Below are 21,493 nucleotides of genomic sequence, written 5' to 3' on the forward strand. Positions count from 1 at the left end.
TGAACTCATGTCCGGCGTGTTTTTAAATTTAATATGGACTATTTCTTGGATAAAACATCACCATTTCCAGTTGGATACATGGCGGATGTAAGCCTACTCAGCCAGTTTAATTATGTTACACTGTCTGTTACTACTTTTAATACGGATGTAGGCTACAGTCATTGTTTTAAGTGAGTTTATATTAAAGTGTCATCTGGTTCATCCTCCCATGATTCCTCCTGTTCTCCTGAGGTGTTCCAGCTTGTTGTATCCAGTCGGCGCTCTCTCCTCCTCTTCCAGTCTCCACGGTGCAGCTACGCCTCTCGCCTCTCTCGGCAGCAGTGGCAGCAGTGTAGTAGTAATCTGCCTGCCGCGCACTGAGCTCGCATTTTGTGTCACGGTGCCACCGGGAGAGGGGCGACAGACTGCTGCGCGTCAGGGGACACCAGTTACCATCCGCACGGTTCAAGCGACATCCCGCCGCGGGCAATGACATTGGCAGACTGAAGTGGGAATACACGAGAAAACGCAAAAATGACGGTGGACTTTGAAGAATGTATAAAAGATTCACCCCGATTCAGGTAAAGCTGCTCCTTGCAGGCACATCACAGCGGTGCGCAAAAATGGCACACCTTCTTTTACGCATGATTTTTTTTTGTAGATGGGCACTAAACGCTCTGCACTCATGTGGAATTAATGATGGCATCAGTAGTGTGGTGATTAATGTCTGATTCGCTGCTGTCCAACAGCATGATGTCGTTTTTCTTTCATTTTGGTCTTTTATTACATTTTTCAAAATCAAATCTTAAATCTCCTTTCCTGTATTTTTTTCTAAATGCGATAATTTGTAGGTTATTAAACATTTATTTGCACTGTGATGCATTTTGCTGGAAGACACGCGGGTGTCAGTGGATGTAATGTGTCTGATTTTTGAATGTGGGTTGTAACGTTAACGTAACCACGCACAGTGAGGGTCCATTTTGCTGTAGTGTAAAAAAAGAAAGATAAGTGATTTTCAGCTTGCTTTAATCAACAACCTGGTATGCACTGAATAAAAAAAGGGCCACCTTTAATGTAGCCTTGTAACAAGTGACAGTGTTAAATGGGACCCTCCTGTGTGTGAATGAGTGTTGCAGCATGGCACACAGTTTGGGTGCAGTCTTTTCATTGCTCATGGAGGAGGCCCTGTCACCCACTGGTGGTGGGAGACTGGAGAGGAGATGCCCTTGCAGCAGCAGCAGCAGCAGCAGCTTTGGCCTGGCTGGCAAAGAGGCAGCAGGGAGAGGAGTATGCGCTCTCTCTGCAGGGTTGGAGCTCGTATCCTGGGCACAGATCCAGCTGTTCGGCCCCTCGCCTGCCCGCTGGAGGGTTGTAGCCACACTCAGTCCACGTGCCAGTCTGGCACTCCTGTGCAGGCTGATGAGAAACTAGCAGAGGAGATCCTGACAGCATGTAGGCCAGGGATGCCCTGTTAACTATGCCAGGGAGATGGGCTGCTATAGTGTCATTTATTCGGTGTTTCACTGAGAAGTAGCAGAACGTTCTACAAATATTTTGTTCTGTCTATATTTCTGTCTTCTGTTCTGTTTCTCCATGTCAGTGTCTGTTGCCTGTTTGCTCTCTGTTCTCCGTGTTTGTCATTTTTGTCGCTTCCCTCTCCCCTTTTCGTCTATGTCAGACACAACTTACCCTGTTTGTTGAACGACTCACAGATAGTTTGTGATTTGAGTGAGTGAGCAGACAGTGGAAATGATAGAAAGAGAGCTGAGAGAGACAGACGTTCAATTTGCTGCTTAAATCCCACCTCAATGATGGATGGCCGAGACGGGAGGTCACAGGAAGAGACATTTTCTGCCTGGTTCACTTTCCCATGGTCTTATGAAGGCTGTTATTTGGAAAATTCCAACACTGACAAAGGAAGCTGATGTTTCCTTGGGTTTACAAGCAGTAGGGAAAATGTGATATTGCGTAATACTGGGATCATGACGATGGTGATGAGGACTCTTATCCTGTTTTGGATCATGTATGGATTAAGATGGAACATGAGTTACCTCCTGTACATGATATTATCAGGTTTCTGATCATCAGTGCATTTCTTGGGTTTGGTTTCTGGCTGCCTGGACACTCTGCTGAACAAGGCTCAGGATACTTGAGTGCATGTGAACACACACATTGTTTTCTACCAAAAAAAAGAACAACTCCTAATAAATAAAGAAGGCTTTGTTCAGAGAGTAATTTCATGTGACACAACTATTACCATAAACGGACTCTGTCATCTAATTAAAGACAGTCATTGCAGACCATTTTCCATTAATTTGGAGTGACTAGTGCTCCAGGTTTCTTTCTCCTCCTCGTTGTGTCATGCTGGAGAAACAGAAGTATGAAGCGCAGAGAGCCGGTCCTGTCTGTCTTCCCACACATGGTTCTAAAACAGCTCACACACACCCTCGCACTGCAGGTCTTAACTTGTGCCAGTCCTGTATGTGTGTGTGCATGATTGGGTGAGCATGAAAGAATTTTTGTCTGGGTATCTATAACACACATCTTTTTGCTTTATATGCTAAACTCATTTTCTCTTCCCTGCCCTGTCTTTTATTCAGTGGTCACCTGCTGTATTCATTCATTCTGTAACCAAACCTGAGACGAAGCCCTGTGCACCTGCCTGTAGTTGTTGCTTTGTTAAATGGTTGTAATCTGATTCTCTGGAGGCAGATTGGGTCAGTTTTTGGCTCGAGTTTAGAGAAGTTCTCATGCTTGTGGTCTTGTTTTGATGGCAGAACAGAAGTGTGGTCAGACAAGTTTTCAACATGGGCATTATTATAAACTTAAACCAACTGATTTGAACATGATATTTTGATAAGCAGTGCCAGGTGTAGCGTGTTATTGATTGTCTTACTTATCTGCGATTTAATTTTGTAAATCACCTTAAAGACCCAGTTATCCTAAAGGCAAGTATTACATGGTCCTTGTACAACTTATATTTAGGTCTTACATTGACGACATTGTTGTGATATAAGTATTAATATGCATATGTGGGTGTGAGCTGTTGCCTAGCAACAGCTGCTCTAAGTGAGACAAATGGGAGCTGGGAGAAAAGAGGACAGAGAATTTAAGAATGGAAGAGGAGAGTGGGTGCTTTGAAAAGACGCCGTCATTACATGATTTTCCCACACAGAGATGAGTTTCACTGTGACAAGCGGGTCCACTTACTTTCTGTTTTGATACATGTCATGGATAGTAAAAGTAAAGCATCGGTGTAAATATTTCCAGAAAATAATCAGCAGATAATGAAATTAATCAGTATTTGCAGTCCAAATACAACCTCCAAAGCAATGGTTGCAATCTGCCATAAAGTGGAAAGAAGAGGAAACAATTGTGCACAGTTGAAGCAGGAAATAATATGACATTTCCACCATACGATGATACAGAAGGAACAAATTGGTGCACACAATTAACCAGAAGACAGGAAATTAGGTGTTTGACACTGAAGATGTGTAATTCATTAGTAGTTCAGTTTATTAGAGTAATAAATGTAGTTATTGGTGGTGTTGGTGAGAAACCCTCATTTATTTCAGGTGTGTCTCCCCAGCGTTAAGGCATCAGTGTCATATGTAGACTAATAACAAAATTAAAATACGGGATATGGAATAGCAGATGTCCCCTCTGGGTATCTCAGGCCGGTGAGCGTACAGCTGGGGCTTTACAGATCCGGGGAACCAGCCGCACCTGTCTGCCTCTTTCTGTCATTTTTATCCCACCCACATACAGTACACAGCATCGGGCTATCCAGACAGGTTGAGTGAGTGAGTCAACAAGCTTCACAAAGTGATGGGAAGAGACAGATAGGCAGGGTGGACACAAAAAATGTTATGTTGAAAATGTGCTACAAAACCTACAACAGTCTTATATTCAACCTTTTTGATGTTATAACTTGTTGTGAATAAACCTGTGACCTTAGTTCAAGAGATTTAGAAAAAAAATGAAATATTGTTAAAGATGCTTTATAGTAGTGCACTGAAAAACCATCCAGCATTTACAAGGACTAATTTTCTGCATAAAATATTCAGCTAAGTCAAATCCAGTGTCATCAGTCATCATGAACAGTAAATCATTTCCCACAGGACTGAATAGGATTGTGTTACACTCACCACTTTCATATCACTCTAAAGTTGCCAAACCTGCTCGCTAATTGATTCATATTCCGATAATCTCTCCAGGCTCCAGGTTGCTACATGTCGCACCGTGCAGCCAGCAGAAGTTAACAATACACTGAGAGAGATGTTTAAATCTTGTCAGTTATCTGATCGTATCTGAGCGTCGCTGCCTGTTCAGAAGTCAGTTTTGCTGATGATTTATTCTTTGTTGGGTAGCACCTGTTTTGCTCCTGTTAGGTGTGTACTTCCCCTGTGGTTGCCATGGTTACCTGCAGGAATTACAGATATGAGGTCACAACCTTGTCAGTGCAGTCAGCGTGCTTTTGTTGATAGAGGCAGCTCTTAAACCCCACATTCTGTGGGAAAGGTAAACAGACTAGGTATGTCTTATTATGTTGACTGATCCAGACTGATTATTTTTTCATTCACTTCCCCTGCGCTCTCTATTACTCATAAATACAAGATGTTATTGCTTGCGTTGCGTCTCCAGTCCCAGCTTATTAAGTTCCATAATCATCACGTTAACACAAATCTGTAGCCATGAAGAGTTGTCAGAAATAAATTCTATTGGAAATCTAGACAGTCTACATCTTGATACTTAAAGAGTAATATATTTTAAGTCATTGGCGGACGGGGTTTGGTCAGAGATTTGTGAGTACTATGTAAAATGGCGCTCTTATATGTGATTCTCTACATTATTATAAAAGCATGTCTCCATTTATTGGCAGATTTAAGTGCTTTTCGATGCTCTACATATCTGTCTGGTGCTGTGGTTCCTCTTAGCTTTGCAGTTTTTATACCCCACCTGTTCCATCATCACCTATAATCCTCCTTTTTACACACATCATCATTTTGCTTATCTGCAAATAATGAATTCCTGTTGGGCAGCAGCCTGTGAAATATGTAAATAGGCACCATGTTGCCTTCTCTAGACGGAGGAGGGAAAGTAGCCCTTTTGTTGCCAAGGGTGACCAGCCGATTCGGCGGGCATGGCAACCACCTCTCTCCACCAGCCTCTGCCTCAGTCAAGGATGTAAGGAGAGGCTCACATCTGTCTCTGTCAACACTGAAACACAAGCCAGCAGAGAGAGCACAGTAGTGATATTTGCAGGATACATGGAACAGTGAGTGGTGACCTTGAAACAGAGCAGATGATTTTATAGTAGAAAAGAAAATGCATTAAAGTGCTGAATGAGATTACCTGTTGCCAGAGTAGGCTGACATTGATGAACTACATGTTTGGTAATGCAGTGATGCCTGGAAAGTGTTCCAGACTGAAGCCATGGAAGTATGAAGTGCCAGCGTTGTCCTTGTCTGTTTGTCTTTAACTTATTTTGGAGAAAACCTCTTTCGGAGCCACGCTGACCTGCTGACCTTCTCCAGAAATAGATCCATTCTGCAACATCAAGTCCTTGGCAAAACGTTCAGAAAGATTCCAGACCACTCACATTAAGTTGCTAATGTCAAGACACTTATTCCCCACCACTCTCCCTAATGCATCCACGTACGCAGGAGATGTGCTCTGACAGAAAGAAAACGACCATGCTGGCTTAGAATCCCTATCCTCTTACCTTCCATATAAGGAGCTTCTCCATCCAGTTAAAGCTTTTATCGCTCCTGTTATTTGTTTTGCTAAAGATGACTTTAACAAAATTGCTCCGCTTGAGATTTCTCTTTCCTTTAATCTCAGAACAACCATCAGTGTTTACTGGCAAACACCAGAAAATGGCAAACAAATCTCTTGCATTTGACACTAATCTTGAGGAATTTGCCCCTCAGAGCAAAAGGCTTTTCTCTGAAGGTATAGGAGGGTCAAACAATTTATTTATGCTCAACTTGGTCCAACACATTGGGGGGATGTATGTAGGCTTAATATTTCAATGGCTGGTATTACACATCAGCACGTTTATGATGAAAGTGTTTTTTTTAATCTGCACAAGCAGCCAACTGAAATTAATGTAAAGAATTGCTAAAATCACCTCCATGTACATATTTTTTGCCCCTGTGATGCATATATAGTGTAAATGCATGTAGTATATAACTGGGCGTATCTGACAGTGTGGTCCAGACTATTAAATTGTAGATTTTGATTATTGGGTACTTTATTTTATATCTGAATTTGTGAACCCTACAAAATATCTGGAAATATTTTTTATTTATAGACTACTAAGTCTATCCTCCGGTGAGCAAAGAATCAAAAAATGAAGAAAATTCTTGATTGATTAAAATCATCGGGGTCTGCGTTTAACAACAGCAAAACTACATCGAACATCTGTTTACGAACTCTTGCACAACACATGCAGTAAAATCCAAGTCTCATTTGTCCAGCTGAATGCTCAGTACTTTGGTACTGCCAAACAGACAGTCCTTTCCAATGGGGAACTGAACTGAAAGCAAAACTTATCTATGTTCTCTTCAAAGCCAGACTCCATTGATAAAAACAGTAATTTTACCTTGCTGAATGGGGGAGTTGCCCATCTACCACTGCCTCCACTGGTAATTTGTTTGTGTTACTGTGTGACTTTAGTGAATTTGAACTAACCCTCTAAAACACCAAAGTCACAAAATAACACAAACAAACTAACTGATCAAAGAAGTGGTAGACCAGCAGCTCCCATGTTCAGCAAGGTAAAATTACTGTTATTTTACTTTCACTTTCAATTCAGTTGCCCGTGGGAGAGGGCTCTCTGTTTTCTAAGTACTGAGCATATGACTTGATAAATGAGACTTGGATTATACTCCGCAAGTTATGAGAGTTTGTAAACAGATATTTTCATGTAGTTTTGCTGTTGTTAAATGTGCTCACCAATGACTTCAACTCATCAAGAGTTTTCTGGTTTTGGATTCTTCATTCACCGTGGAGCCTTGGGAGAAAAACAAAGTTTTCTGCATGAATTCATTGTAACACAGGGTGAGTGACTGATATCCAAATGGTCAGTTGGGGGGTGAAGTATTCCCATAAGTATTCAGTTAGTAATTGAAAAAGCAATGCTGTGCTTTATATTTATATATTAAAGATACACATTGCTAATAACACACTCTTTTATTATGGGAGAAAAGCTCTGACAGGTTGAGCTTCAGTAGATCGAGGACCATCGAAACAGTGATTGTTTTTTGGTAAACTCCTAATGATGTTGGTGATGACATCAGTAACTCTCCTCCCCGACCCCAGGGAAGCAACCATTTAACCACCAATTGACCTTTTAAACTCTCGTAACCTACAAGTGTCACAAAAAGACAATGCAGAGCGTCAGGGCTGGTAAAAATATCTGACATCCCCCATCAGTTCACATAAATATTTTAGTTCCCACTGTGTGTGTAAAGGTAGAGGCCTTGGTGGAACGCTCCGGCTGTGAACTGCAGGAAACATGTCTTTCATGTCAGAAGCATGAAAAATTGTGGTTAGTTCAAAGGAGTTGTGGTAGTGGAGATGTGGTGCTGGCGGACAGGAGGATAGGGGTTACTAGGTTTAGAGCTCCAGCATCTATGTCTTCTCTAACCCTCTAATATACAGATTTGTGGTACTCTTTCTCTCCTCAACAAAGAAAATTCACTGTTGAAAGACAGTGGACCAGCTGAACAAAGAGGTTAGCCCCACCCTTACTGATTTGAAAGCCTGTGTGCATCAAATTGATGCCCCCAGATGATGTCAGATAAAATGAGCACACTGCTTCTGTAAATGAGCGCCATGTGGCACCACATGTGACCTCAAGAAGTTCAGTAGCTGTCTGCAGATGTTTGTCAAATACAAAAATCTTGGAGCCAGTCATCATTTTTCAAGAAGTAATTTAATGTTTTTGGCAGCCCCAGAGCTTGCAAGCTGCAGATCTGCTCACACAGCATCTTGTGTGGCTACTGATCTGTTTGTTTGAAACATCTTGTGTGCAGTTCACAGATCTTGATTGCTTCTCTCCTTACAAATCTGGAATTCCTCTGACCTGAGATCAGGCTCTAATGGCTTAATCCAACGTGATTATTCATACAGAAGCCCAATTCAGATGTCAACATAAGATCAATAACCCACATGTGGATCTAAGAAGAAATCTTTAAGCTCTGTCTGACTGTAAAGCCTCCCATAAGAGCAGGTGTGTCACTGCGGTCCCTGCTGTCACTGGTGATTGATTGAATTAGGCCTACAGCACATCAAGAAGCCTTAACAGGGATCTCTCTTACCAGAACCCCTCCACCCACTTCCCATTTTCAGCTGTGCTTTTGAAAAAAAATAAAGGCTATTTTTGTTACCAGTGCTGATACTGATCCTTGTTTTTGGAGCCCAGAGACGGTACAGTTAGTACCAAATCTTTAGTATGCGGTGATGGTTACACGTGCAGTGATCTGAGCCTATATGACGATTTCATTGTCCTTATCTGGTCTGCATTTGTGTTGCACGTGCATTTTTGCATACATGTGGGCATGTAGGCTAATCATATTTTCATATTCCTGTCTCTGCCTGCTTGCCAGGCATACAGTGGTTTGACATGTTCATGGGAACATCAGTCCAGCACGTGGACACTTCCACAGAATCCACAGTGCAGCAGCTTCCCTGCCAGTCTGCTGCACGTGTTGCCGGCGGACTTAGTGCGGGACCCATATATGAAATAGGATTATCAGTAACCACACTCTCTGATTAAATCAACTGGATAGGCTACACACCCTATTAAAGCTCACACACTATCAGCCTCTTACCCTGAGAACCTCAGTACAATCCCCCTTCCCATTCAGCAGCAGCAGCAGCAGCAGCAGTGTGCAGGATGATGTAGAACTGCAGGAACTAGTTTGACACAGTTTATGTCTGATTGCAGTTCAAAGGACTTGTGAGCCGTCGATCTGTTGCACTCAGGATTTCTGTGCTTGTTGGGGGGAATATTAATGTTTTTCAGTTCAGGTACCATTAGCCATGGCTTTACAGGTTTATCCATAGTATGAATCTGACCTTTAACCTAATCTAGCCTGGGTTATTTTTAGACCTGCCCTCATGGTAATGCTTCACAGAGGGATGCTTGAACCAGTGCAGTTTAGATTTTGCTCAGATTTTTCAAGATTAAAAACAAGGACAGCAAGGGTGTTTGTTGTGGATTTAAAGTGATTGTATGTACAAACGTGCATTCAAGGTCTTGATGGCTTTGATGACAGCTAAGCCCCCCTTTGTTGCTGTTGCTACACCTAACCAGAGCATACACAGTTTACAGTGATAATGGATGCAAATTCACCTCTTGAGTTGAGTAATTTTTGAAATAATGGGCCTCATGCAGCAACATTCTCTTAATTTTCTCTTCAATTTCTGCTAGGGGGAAAATAAGCAAACGTTCTTAAACGTCCAAATCTGTTCTTACTCAGGTGTGCTAAATGATGATTCTCATCTGATCTCAAGTTACCTATTGGCACTGGTAACGCCCAGTACTCTCACATCACATGACCAAGAATTGGAGATGCCACCAAAAAAAAGGCTGTAAGAAGAAGAGCTTCAGCAGTAGTGATTTTTTTTTTTATAAAAGTAATATTCATATTTGTTTTAAAAAAAACAATGTGTTATTAATTTTCATCTTTGCTGAGCAAGAGTTTTATGTGAAATGAATTAAAAGCCTGTCCCAAATGTGTGCCAGTTGAGTTCATTGATTAAAGCAAATTGAAGCCAGAGCTATTAATTGAGGTTTTACCGTATACTACACACCACTCCAGTCACATTATGGGTATCAAACAAAGTACTCAGTTGGTATTGGTATTGCTTTAAGGGTGCTGGTACTGGTATTGTAATTTTTGAAATGATGCCCAGCTCTAGTATGTAGTCATTCGTAAGTTGAACGCATGTAATATCTTTTAAATGTTTTTATAGTCTTAATTGGAATCAATGGACCCATAGACTTAGACTTTATTGTCCCCAAGGGGAAATTCTTTTTCCCAGCACTGTACCTTATCAGACAACAGCAAACACACATCATGCAGTAACAATATGCACAACATCAAGTATACTGTACAACAGCACACAGTGACGTATTGTAACCGCACCTAAGTGCTCTGTACCTGTGCCCAGAGGGCAGTGGGGTGAGATGGAGTACAGTCTGAGCTGTCGTAGCAGAGCGTGTGCCATCTTTCAGCTCAATACTGTGTCATCAGCCCACAAATGTAATAATCCTATCAGTGTAATTACTCGTGAACATATTATAATCTAAATTTGATCATATGCTATTTATGCAGTTTTTTATGTTACCTAAATTTTAAATTTGTTCCTTGCATTGGACAAACAATTTGTGAACTATGCAAGCCAGATGTTTATCTTGTCCTGATGAGAGTGCTCTCTACCACTCGTAAAATTTTCTTCTACTTGAAAGAAGAGATAAAATAAAGCCAAAGTCAAAGTGAACTTTATTGTCAATCAGACCATACAATAAGAAAACACTGGGTACTAATAAAATGAGAATAATAAGAACAAATCATGGATACAAACAAAGACATTTTTTTGTGTATTGCTCCCTGCAGGCCCAATTCCTCACACAGAAATAAATAAAAACAGGTTTCTCTTTTCAAGCTGGCGACCATGGATTTTGTCGGCCAAAGCAATGACCAACAGGCGTCTGATAAAATCGGAGAACTAAACAACACCAACTCCGTCAGATAGTTAAAAACTCTGTCCCCAGCTGCATCATTTTAAATCAAGAATCATAGTAAAGGCTCTCGGATATGGACACTTTATACATAATATAATGCTAAAAATTTGAGGCTAAAGCTGCACATGTCAGGAAGAAAGCCAGCATTTTGACCAGTTAATGATCCATTTATGAAACAGGGAAATAAAGAAGCAGTAATGATTCAATGCTGTGGGGTAAAGCTGGTCAGCCACTATATTATGGACAGTATTATAAATAAATACGTACTCATTATATAAACTTCCATAAACCAAATAAAGAGCAGATGCCCAGTTTTGGTTGCTAAGCTATTTCTAAACAGTTGCATTTCAGCAGAGAGGTTCAACAAGCGGTCATTTTATGGTCACATCTGTAATGCCTCTACCTCCGTGCTCCATTTTACAGTTATAGAACAATGATTGATATTTAGGTAGACTAAAGGGTAAAAGGCAATTAATTAAAACTCCCAATTAATGTAATGACTTCTTCAATAAAGACATTACCATCATCAGCAGGAGCATGCACTCTGAAGAGAGAGCTTCAGTTTTTGTGCTTTACATAGCTCACCAGTCACTCTGGCACAAATCGGGGACATTAGACATTGTGAAAGGGATTCTGGGTATTATTTTGAAATAACCTTATATGAAACAAGGTCAGATAGGTTTGTGGCCGATGTAGAGGTCCTATCCCTGACCACATTTGATTCCTGTCATGAGTTACAAGAGAGAAAAATGTGGCACAAATTGAACCTTCTCACAGCTCTCACTGCAGTCATTCACTCCCACTGAGATCAGGATTCGGTGGGGAGTTTGTCAAAATCCTGCCAAGGCCTGTTGAAACTCGAATCAAAACTATTAAGTAAATTGCCTGCATCTTGTTCCTGGGCTTGCTTTTCTTCATTTTGGCACTACATAATATTTTCTCAGTGGGAAACGTTTGTCTATCCTTGGGTGTCCTGCCCAGTTTAAACACTTCTTTTGTCTTCACTAAACTGCATATTTCAAGGCTTTTCCAGCTTTAAAACCATGCTTTGACAAACAAGGAGACTGACTTGGTATAGCCAGGCAGGGTTTAAAGGGGACCTATTATGCTTTTTCCTATGTTCTTTCATATGTAATGTTACAATGTTGGATTTTAAATGTGGCCAAAATTTCAAATAATGAGGTGAATGTATATAAAAGTAATTAGCAAAAACCTCAGGCCTCATTCTAAATACTCTGTTTTCATTGTTTATGTTTTTCTTCTCTTTGCGAGATAAGCTGACATCAGCTTTATATGTTCATCTGCTCCAGACATGCTACTGTTAGTGTTTACGGTACATATACTGCTACATGTAGCTACATGCTAACATCAGGGAAACCTGTAATCATGGTTGCTGATGTTGTTAATGTCTCCCAGATTCAGATCCTTATCGTGCTAGAATGGCTGGTTGTGTTTCAGAGCTTTTATTGGTGATTTTTCACAGCAGAAAGTGCCGTTTTCTCCGTTTGCAGCTTAATGCCAGTGCAGAGCCCCTGAAATGTGGAAGACCCAGACACACTGACCGATCAGTGCAGACTGGGCTTTTTTGGGGTGAAGGCTTGAACAGACAGGCACTAAAACAGAGTGTTTTAGACAGGGTGAATACAGGTGTTCCAGCACACACAGTGGCCCTCATCTGTCAATCTAATGTATAAACCAGCGCAGATCTGAATGCAGAAATCCTCTACCAATAGGGTTTACATGTGATTCATGAAACATTTTTATCTCACTGATCACATAGCATAGGGATGACCGGGCGTTGTTAAATGAGATGACTGAAAATAATCATCATTTACATATCCTGGAGATTTGTAGAGAAACAATATGGCCAAGAGGAGAAACTTCTCAGAGCTAGAAATGGAATTGCTGGTGTCCCAGATCCAATTTAACCAACTGGGTTGTATTTGGCAGCCTGAAAGGCGGCATCCAAGTAAGTTGGAAATACGTGATGTGGAAAGAAATCATTGCTACAGTCAACAGTGTTGCAGTGGACAATCGAACTCCAGCCGAGGTTGGAATATTCATTTTATACATCCATGATATGTACCAACCTATAGCCTATGTATATTCATAATTTTAGCCGATATATTTTACAATATTGATATCGTTATAATAGCCTAATTGTATAAAAGGTTATAATTGAAGAGCGTATGGTTGTGCATGTTGGGTCTGCTTCCATTTCGGGCGTAACTGGTAGCGGAGGAGACACAGATGCACAATTATTATCCAAGCCTGACACCGTTAATAATTTATTAACCCATAGGCTACTAGTATTTAAATATTTACACTGTTGCCGGTTTATTTATTTCCTTTAAATGATGTTTTAATTATAATTGATCTTAACATGCTTTGGTTTGTCAGCGACAAAGAAAAGTTTTAGATAAATCAGAGCCGGGCTCTACTGGTGTTCATCCTTAAGTCATCTGGAGCCAGTCCCACAGAGCCAGGCAACAGCGAGCTGTGACAGAGAGCGTGCGTGCATGTGGCGGCTATACTGTACATTTTTAAGTGATTTATATGTGGCTGCAAATACTTAGATGTCAGCCAGAATATGGTCTGATACCCATCCTCCAACTCAGCCACATGTACTCTGCTGCATGGCCAGCTCATGATGACTCAAACTTGCGTACACGCACTGAGACCAGACATGAGATTTAATCGTAGCATCTGCTCACATCCACATTGCTAATTGATGAGTTTTGCTGGGAAATGACCGTACGCCCAGTTTTCTGTCATACATTTGTTTCATAAATGAGGGCCAGTGTGAGGAAAATAAATTGAACATTAAAGCATGTCGGTGAAGATTCTCAGTCATTTAGGTCATGGTAATTCTAAGTGCTATATCGTAGGCAACTGGACTTGCTTGAGTTTCTTGAAGATGTTTCCCCCCCTCATCCGAAAAAATGAAATGTGCACCCCAAAACTTGCCATGGAGAGTTCACACCCCAGGAAGTCGTTAAATCACACTGGAGGAAACAAGCAGGACCAGCCGGTGTGTAATATGTGGAATGCCTCTGTGCTGACTGACACACATTTAGGCATGCATGGATAAACCCTCTCAAGACATTAGTACATGTGTGCACACATGCTTAAAGCTGTTAAACATGAAGCGGCATGTGTGTGTTCGCACATACAGAGCACATGTTGGTATGCAGCATATGGTAATAGTGTCATATAGCTATACGGTTATATTCTGCAGGGTGAGAGGGGTCAATCAGCCTATGGGTTCCTCTGCTGCAAAATCAATAGGTCCTAGAGGAGGACGCGGTGTCTCCAAATGGCTTTATGCATAAAAAGAGTCTCAAAACAGTGAGGTTTTTGTCTGTAGAAACAGAGCTTTCAACTTCAGGGTGGCTTTTTGTTTGTTTTGGATTTTTCATACACAATTTTGCGCTTCTTTATACAGTAGAGTTGAGGGATGAGTAAATCATTTCTCATCCTGAAGCATTTCTTGACCATTTTAAAACTAAACTCTAACATGAAGTATCAACTTCAGTCCTCGCTGTTTACATCCTGTTCGAGTGGCTCACGTCAAAACTTAGAAATGTATCGGGACAAGCCAGTTCCACAAGACTGTCTTTTCTCTCTCACTCTCACACACACATACACACACATTCTTCAGTTGTTTATCTGTTTATCATTCAAGATCACGTTGGTCAAAGAAATCCCTGCCTCTGACGTTGGTATGACTAATGTTCCTGTAAAAAGAGACGTTTAGCCGCAAGTGGATGTTTGTCGTCCACACACAATGTTGGTATTATGCGGTGCCTTGCTCGCCTTCGGAAAACAACCCAACTGGTTTAACCGACTGGCAGAGGAGAGACAGAAAAAGATAAAGAGTTAGAGGCCTTTTGTCAACATCTGTCATCCCTCATACTCCTACTCTCAGTGATTCTCTCTTTCATTGTACACATTTGGCTTCCTCTTGACATCTATCCTGCAGGTAATATGTCCTGTTCTCCACCTTTTAAGATTCTTTCTCCTCCGCCTCCTCCTTTCTCTCTTCTTTTTCCACCCATTTTTGGTAATGCGGATGTGGATGGGAATCAATGTCAGGGCTGCAGCAGCAAGGCGGATTGGGTTTCAGTGGATTACCTGTGTCTGTCTGTCTGTCTGTCTGTCTGCATGTCTGTTTTCTAACTGATTGTTGTTAGAAGGATGCAGGAAGAGGAGGCGTTTTGGCTGGAGGGATGATAGATGTCTGCCAGAGTAGGGGAGATAATTGATGGAAAGCAGGAGATGGATTGACTGCATGGATGGACTCAGATGAGGTGCAAGGAAAGAGAATGGAAGACAGGGAGTGGACTAAGGATTAATAGTCTCCATCGTTACTGTAGTCCTGGTAACCTGCCTGATATTTCGTACATTAGTACAGTGAATGCGTCACAAGTTACGCTGCGGGTTGGACACACATCCTGGCAGTGAAGCATGAATAAAAACACACATTGCTGGGAAAAGAAAGAGGAGAGTCCAGAAGAGGAAGTGGACAGCTGTCCTGTCAAATGGCGGGCTCTGCTCAGACACAGCTTCCCCGAGGTGACAAATGAAATAGTCATGTGGTTCACTCTGGCTCATTGCCGTCTCGTGCACACTAGGAGAGATGGTGTGTGTATTGACTCTCACTCTCTCACATCTGGGATCCAGTTGAGCAGCTGGTTCAGATTTGGCCCAGCTTTCTCTGCCTTTGTTCTAGTTTTGCTTGTGCAGTGTAGTTTTCCTTTACATTATTATTTTCAGCTTGTTGTTTCTTCTTCCTGTTTACTCATCTTCAACCCTTTCACTCATCTCTTTCTCTTCCTCCACCCACGTTCCTGTCACCCCGGGTGGTATGTGATGTTGTGTGGAGGAAGCTCAACAGGATTGCGTGAGATTATTGGACCACTGACTTTAACTTCCGGTGTCTTTGGTAAAGTCCAACATTTATTAACATTTATTTTGTTTAAGCTTTTTTCATTTGTTTTATCTTCTCAGTTGCTCCTCAGCTCCGTTCATCATCGACCGTCCCCTCGCAGGTTGTTGACACAGGCTCACTGTGCCTTTGGCAGCCCACCAGCCCTGATCCCCACTGAATCCAAACACCCCTGCAGATCTGAAACCACAACTTTGATTGACGGGCCAATCTCCTATAGAGACACAAGGAGAGACAGGAACACTGATCTTTCTCTTAAAAAACTGATGGACTCCCTTCACATTCCCTGTTGTTACATTATTCAGCCCGCATCCTCGCCTCAGATCTCTGTGGAATTCCTTGCAACCAAATGAAAACATTCCCATCTGCCGTGTCAGCAGTCCCGCACTTTCTTGGATCCATCATTCCCGCCCCCACAAAGTCAAACACACACGCACACATGCACTCTTTCGCATGGGGAGTGCCTCCTTCCATTTGTTGGATGGATTGCCCATTGCATACAAGTGGAAAAAAAATCAGAACAGCTGAAGCGAAGTCACTGGTCGATAATGGACAATATGTCCTGCAGCAGGAAGGAAGGATGACCATGCTCAATATACCATAGCGTGTGGGTGTAGAATCATGGTGGGAATTACAGTGTGTCTACTGTGGGTGTGCGTGTGTGTGTGTGTGTGTGTGTGTGTGTGTGTCTGTGTGTGTGTGTGCATATGTCACTATAGAGTAGACAGATGTAGCTAGCTGAACAGGGAGGTTCTGTAAGAGAGATTTTGGCCAGAGAGAAGGGAGATTAAGGCTCGACTGTATATGAAAGAAGCATGACTAAAGGTTTCATGGTGACTACAACTTGGGCTGTACTTTGGATAATAAAACATAGCTGCAAAGCTCCATTTTCACACATATTTTTTACACAGTTTTGAAAGGGTTTGCATCATATAGTTGCAGTGAAGGCACTGTAGCAACTGTCAGTGTTCATTGTACTGACTTTTGTGAAGCCAAACTCGAGTCAGCCAACTTCAGGTCCATGAAGTAAACAGCACTGTCCTCCATGAACTTTTGTGTGTGTGTGTGTGTGTGTGTGTGTGTGTGTGTGTGTAGGTTTTAAATGCATTTCAAATGTCTTTTTTTAACAATAATGCCTCTTTGGCTAACTCTTCAGTTTCCTAGAAGAGAACTGACATGTAAGCGTGAATGCAAAGGAAGGCTCCTGGAGAGGATTGTGTAATATGGTACTGATTATAGGGGAACTATAGAGCTTGCTCAATTCACATCCGAGTAATTCAATACAGTTAAATTCTAATGAAACCTAGAATTTGTTATGGAGTGCACACCAATATATGAAGTTTGTTGATCTATTAGTTTTCCAGTCATTAACATTTTTGTAGCTCTTTGAAGGAAATCCCTCTAAAGATGATTGTAGTATAAAAAGTGTGGCTAGATGTGATGAGGGATTGTTGCTGGAAGCTGCTTTTTGTTCTGGGTTTTGCTCTGTCATCATTGCATCATGGTCAAAAGACAGGTGGTGCTTTTGTTTGGTTTTCTTCCAGGCAGCTGGCAACTTGGAATCTGCAGGGTTCCTTGTGCGCTCTGACCCTCACACTTAATGCCCACATTTACAGCACACTATAGAAGGTATAAGTGGAAAATGTATTGAAATAAAAAGTAAATTATTGTCTCAAAATACACTCAAGGAAAACATAGTACTGTTTAAAAAAAGGAACATGAAAATACTTGTTCCTTAAAAAAAACAACACCCTCCCCCCATGACACACAGTACGATGTGTGCAGTGTACACACTCATACATACACACATGCACTGTGACTGTAACTGCATAGATGCTCCAGACGTTGGCTCTCTGTCCTGCATGCTTTGTTTCTCTAGCTGTCTCAGTGTGCAGGGGTCTTGCGTAAGACCACCCCTTGTGTTAATGTAAACCTGTCTCTTCATTCTTACACAACCCCTGAGCCTTCCCTCCACTTTCCATCCAGCCTCTCTGTTCTCTTGTCACAGCAGTGCCACATGTCCAAGTAATCATTAGTTAATATGTAAATACAATTATAACATGTTGTAACATGTGAATGCTTGATAGCCATCATGGGAATCTAACTGAGAAAGTGTGTCAAGTTCAGTGTCAGAAATTAAAATATGGCCATTGTCCCCAACTGTTAAGTAAATCTTTAAAGGTATACTATGCAGGAATTGTCAGTTTGCAGGCAAAACTGAAAGCCAACCCCAGATTCACTCTCATTTTGTAACGAGTTTTGACATAGCGCTGTGTCTGCAGTTTTCAGAGCTTCCACTTGGATGCATGCTGGCTATGGTCTGGCACCTGGATGCTACCTTTTTATAAAGTCCAGACCTCACCTGCACACTGTGTCCAGGAACATCCCAAACACAGCAAAATAAGAAGAAAATACAGGCAGAGGGCAGTCTCTGCAGATAAATTCACCGCCGCACACTTCTAGTGGGTTATAAGAGATGACTGAGAGGGATTACTTTTGTATGAGTCTGTCGGCGTTATTTAGATAAATCCTGCATAGGTTATCTTTAATACAACATTCGGGGATACAGGCAGTACTTTGGAGTGAGTGAATTGCCAAATTGGGCCAACAGACACTGGGCAATCTCAGATACAAGAGGCGATGGAATTAGCTGTACAGCCCCAGTGTTCATTAGATGTTTAAATGTTATCCCTAAGTAAATTCATCTGGTCTGTGAGTGTGTCACAGATTGTCTACGTGGCCTGTTCAGCGGATTCCATTTCCGTTCTTACATCACACACATACACTCAAAATAAGGGGCCGTGTGTGTGTATGAATATGTGTGAATATTGGGGTCTGTGTGACTTATAAAAATGTGCTGACATGTTGTTTATGATTTTAAGATTATGGTCAATTTTTATGTTGCTGACAAAATCAGTGGATCACTTTGTATGTGTGTGTGTGTGTGTGTGTGTGTGTGTGTGTGTTCACAGTAATTTAGGTATTGTGTGGTACTCTTGGTATATTGACATTCGGAAGTGTCACCTGTGATAAAACTAGGACTCCCTGAAGACTTTGGATCTAAGGTCATCTGTGTTTTCTGAAAGGTATTCAAGCTGTAGTATTCAAATGGCAAGGCTGAAAGTTGACTTTTATAATTAGACATCATTGCAGCCAAACAGCGGCGTACGTTTACATGCCTGGAGCAGCTCCAGCTGGTCAAATTCCAATTTTATACAATTAAACTGATTACATCAACCTTTAATATGAGCTCACCTTTGCCATGAATAAAGTATCCATTAATGCGTTTTCTAAACACCAGCATTGCATTAAATACAGTAGTTACAGGAGGCTGGCGTCTATCCCAGCATGCATTGGGTGAAAGGTCGCCAGTCTGTTAAGAGTGATAACACACATATAGATAAACACATTTACACCTGTGGGACCTTTAAGCTGTGGGAGAAAGCTGCTGAGCCACAGTGAATATTAATTATCCTGTTGACTTCCTTTGTCTCACCCACATGTTCATAAAAATGTCTCACCAGGGAAAACCTGAAAATGCGTGGCTCCCAGTGCACCCCTCCAATTTTAAGTGATGTCACTTTGAATTAATTAAGGAAGAAAATGTTAGCAGGGGTAAATGGTGCTTTCTACCATTTGTTGGACACTCACATGCATAAAGCCTTACATTACATTGAGTAACCAGGCTCTACAGGAGAATAAATATCACAAGAAGTCCTGTATATGTGAGTGCATTATATCAATGAACCACAGTTAAACCCAGAAAACTAAAACCAGACCTCAGGTTGCTTTTTGGCCGAGACCTGATCGCATTGCGTGAGTGAGATGTACATGATCAGATGATTGCTTAATGCCAACCAGACAGCCAGAATGCGCCTCTTCCCTGGTTTCTGGCCCTGATGCGCCATTCTTAGATGGATGAAAGTGTAAATAGGTGGTTGTTTCCTCTTTGGCAGATCTGACTGTGGTGTCAGCAGGAGGCTTATTCTGCTGATGTTCGGTCATTGCTGCCAAAGATAACAGGAGGGAAGAAGGCTGTTGTGCAAAGCTCACTTCTTTCTTCTGGTACACAGCTGGTTCAAAGCACATCTCTTCTCTCTCACATCACACACAGAGCCATAAATAGATGCCTTAACTTAGAACATATATCTTTAGCTCTGTTACTGTAGGTTAGTGTGGTGAGAGGGACATAATCAAATATTAACACATACTGTTTCCATACTAAGCTGTGACCTACTCAGAGTGACAAACATAAAACTCAAGCTTGGAGGATGTTTGGTTGATAGTTGTGTCTTCAAAGAGAAAAACTGCAATTTACAGTGCCATTGATCCAAACATTTGGAAATGTAATTAAATCAAGCAGTCATAACATCAAATATACAGCAATTTCATCCTGTGTATGTGCTAATTACAGTACATTTATTGTACTCTCACAAATGTCACTTCCAAGTAGGATCAAGACAAAAATAGTAGGCAATATATAGATTCAAATAATACTGGCATTGTTGTGACATCACAGAAACATCAAGCGGTAGGCCGACTTAATTAATCTCTATATGACATTCAGAGCTCATCTATGATTCACAGACCGATTCAGGTTGTCTGCACATGGCTCTAAACATGGAGGATGCTGAGCCAGGTGCTAGCAGGCAACGCTGCTAACAGGATGAACAGTGCTAACAATGGCAACAGTGCTGACAGAAATAACATTACCTGAGGGGGAAGCGAAGGCTAGGTACTTTAGCTTCCACAATGTAGCCATCCAAACATCAGCGATAACCGCTGTATGAGCACAGTGCAGTGCAGCAGCGATTAGCCAGCCACACATGGGATACACATGCACTAACATGCACATGCGGTGGACCGTTAACCACAGCAAAGAACAGAAGCTCTCATCGCAACACACAGAAAGGCAGCGTGACTTCATTTTCTGCTCAGGACGCCATTACTCCACTATTATCATGTGGTATACAGAACCTTTAAAATCCCATAGGAGAGGTTTAACTAGTGTTCACCCCAATTAATCCAACATATTTTAGTGTTGCACTTGAAAAAATCCCCAAATTTGAAACAAGTCATTCAATATTTTAGCTTGTGAGAATTAAAGGTAGGGTCTGGAGGATTTTCCAGTTGCTGTTTGTAAACACACATTCAAATTTGGCCCCTCCTATCAGGCTCAACTCTCCCGGGTGTACGGAGCCCGGAGGTACGGAAGAAGGCTTCACAGAAGAGGTTCAGGCAAGGCTTGCGCTGGTGCACGCTCGGGCACGGCACCTGCGCTCTCTCATTGGCTGGGGAAATCTCCGCCCAGAAGCGGTCCAAGCTCACAGAAACATCAAAATACAGTTAAAGGGCAGGAGCTCTGCAAACAGAGTCACCACCACACATGAGTAGAAGCCCATAGGTGATGATTAAGCAGGATTTCATTTGTATATGTATATGTTATATATATTTTGTTTTTTTGAAAATCCTCCAGATCCTACCTTTAAGATAACTAACTTGTGAGTGTCCAGATGTACAGTACGTCACATCTTGTTCTGCTTTTCTCCAACATTTTCTGTCTACACTCAAATTCAGTCAAAATGGCACAAACAGAAATAGAAGAAACAACTCATCTTTCATTTAGACATAAGAAATATGAAATGCAATATTTAGACACTACTACTATTTTGATAATTATATACAGGGATGATGAACTTCAATATTGATTTATTGCCAGGTGTACAAGACAGCATTTTGTTAACAACTTCCAAACAACATTAAAGTTAAACAGACCTCTGTGTGGACATATCAGATGTCCTGCTGTC

At 41.5% G+C, this 21,493-nt stretch overlaps 1 protein-coding gene across 2 annotated transcripts in view; it reads left to right on the forward strand.

Annotated features, from left to right (window-relative positions):
• Positions 1-362: 362 nt before the first annotated feature.
• LOC126386307 (arf-GAP with coiled-coil, ANK repeat and PH domain-containing protein 3-like) overlaps positions 363-21,493 on the forward strand; it is a 72,766-nt gene continuing 51,635 nt past the window's right edge. For both annotated transcript variants that reach the window (XM_050038562.1, XM_050038563.1), the window contains exon 1: positions 363-560. In XM_050038562.1, coding sequence (XP_049894519.1) covers positions 514-560 — 47 coding nt within the window. In that variant the 5' untranslated portion in view covers positions 363-513. The remainder of the gene's footprint in view (positions 561-21,493) is intronic.

This window comes from Epinephelus moara, chromosome 24, assembly GCF_006386435.1.
Source record: "Epinephelus moara isolate mb chromosome 24, YSFRI_EMoa_1.0, whole genome shotgun sequence".
Classification (NCBI taxonomy): domain Eukaryota; kingdom Metazoa; phylum Chordata; class Actinopteri; order Perciformes; family Serranidae; genus Epinephelus; species Epinephelus moara.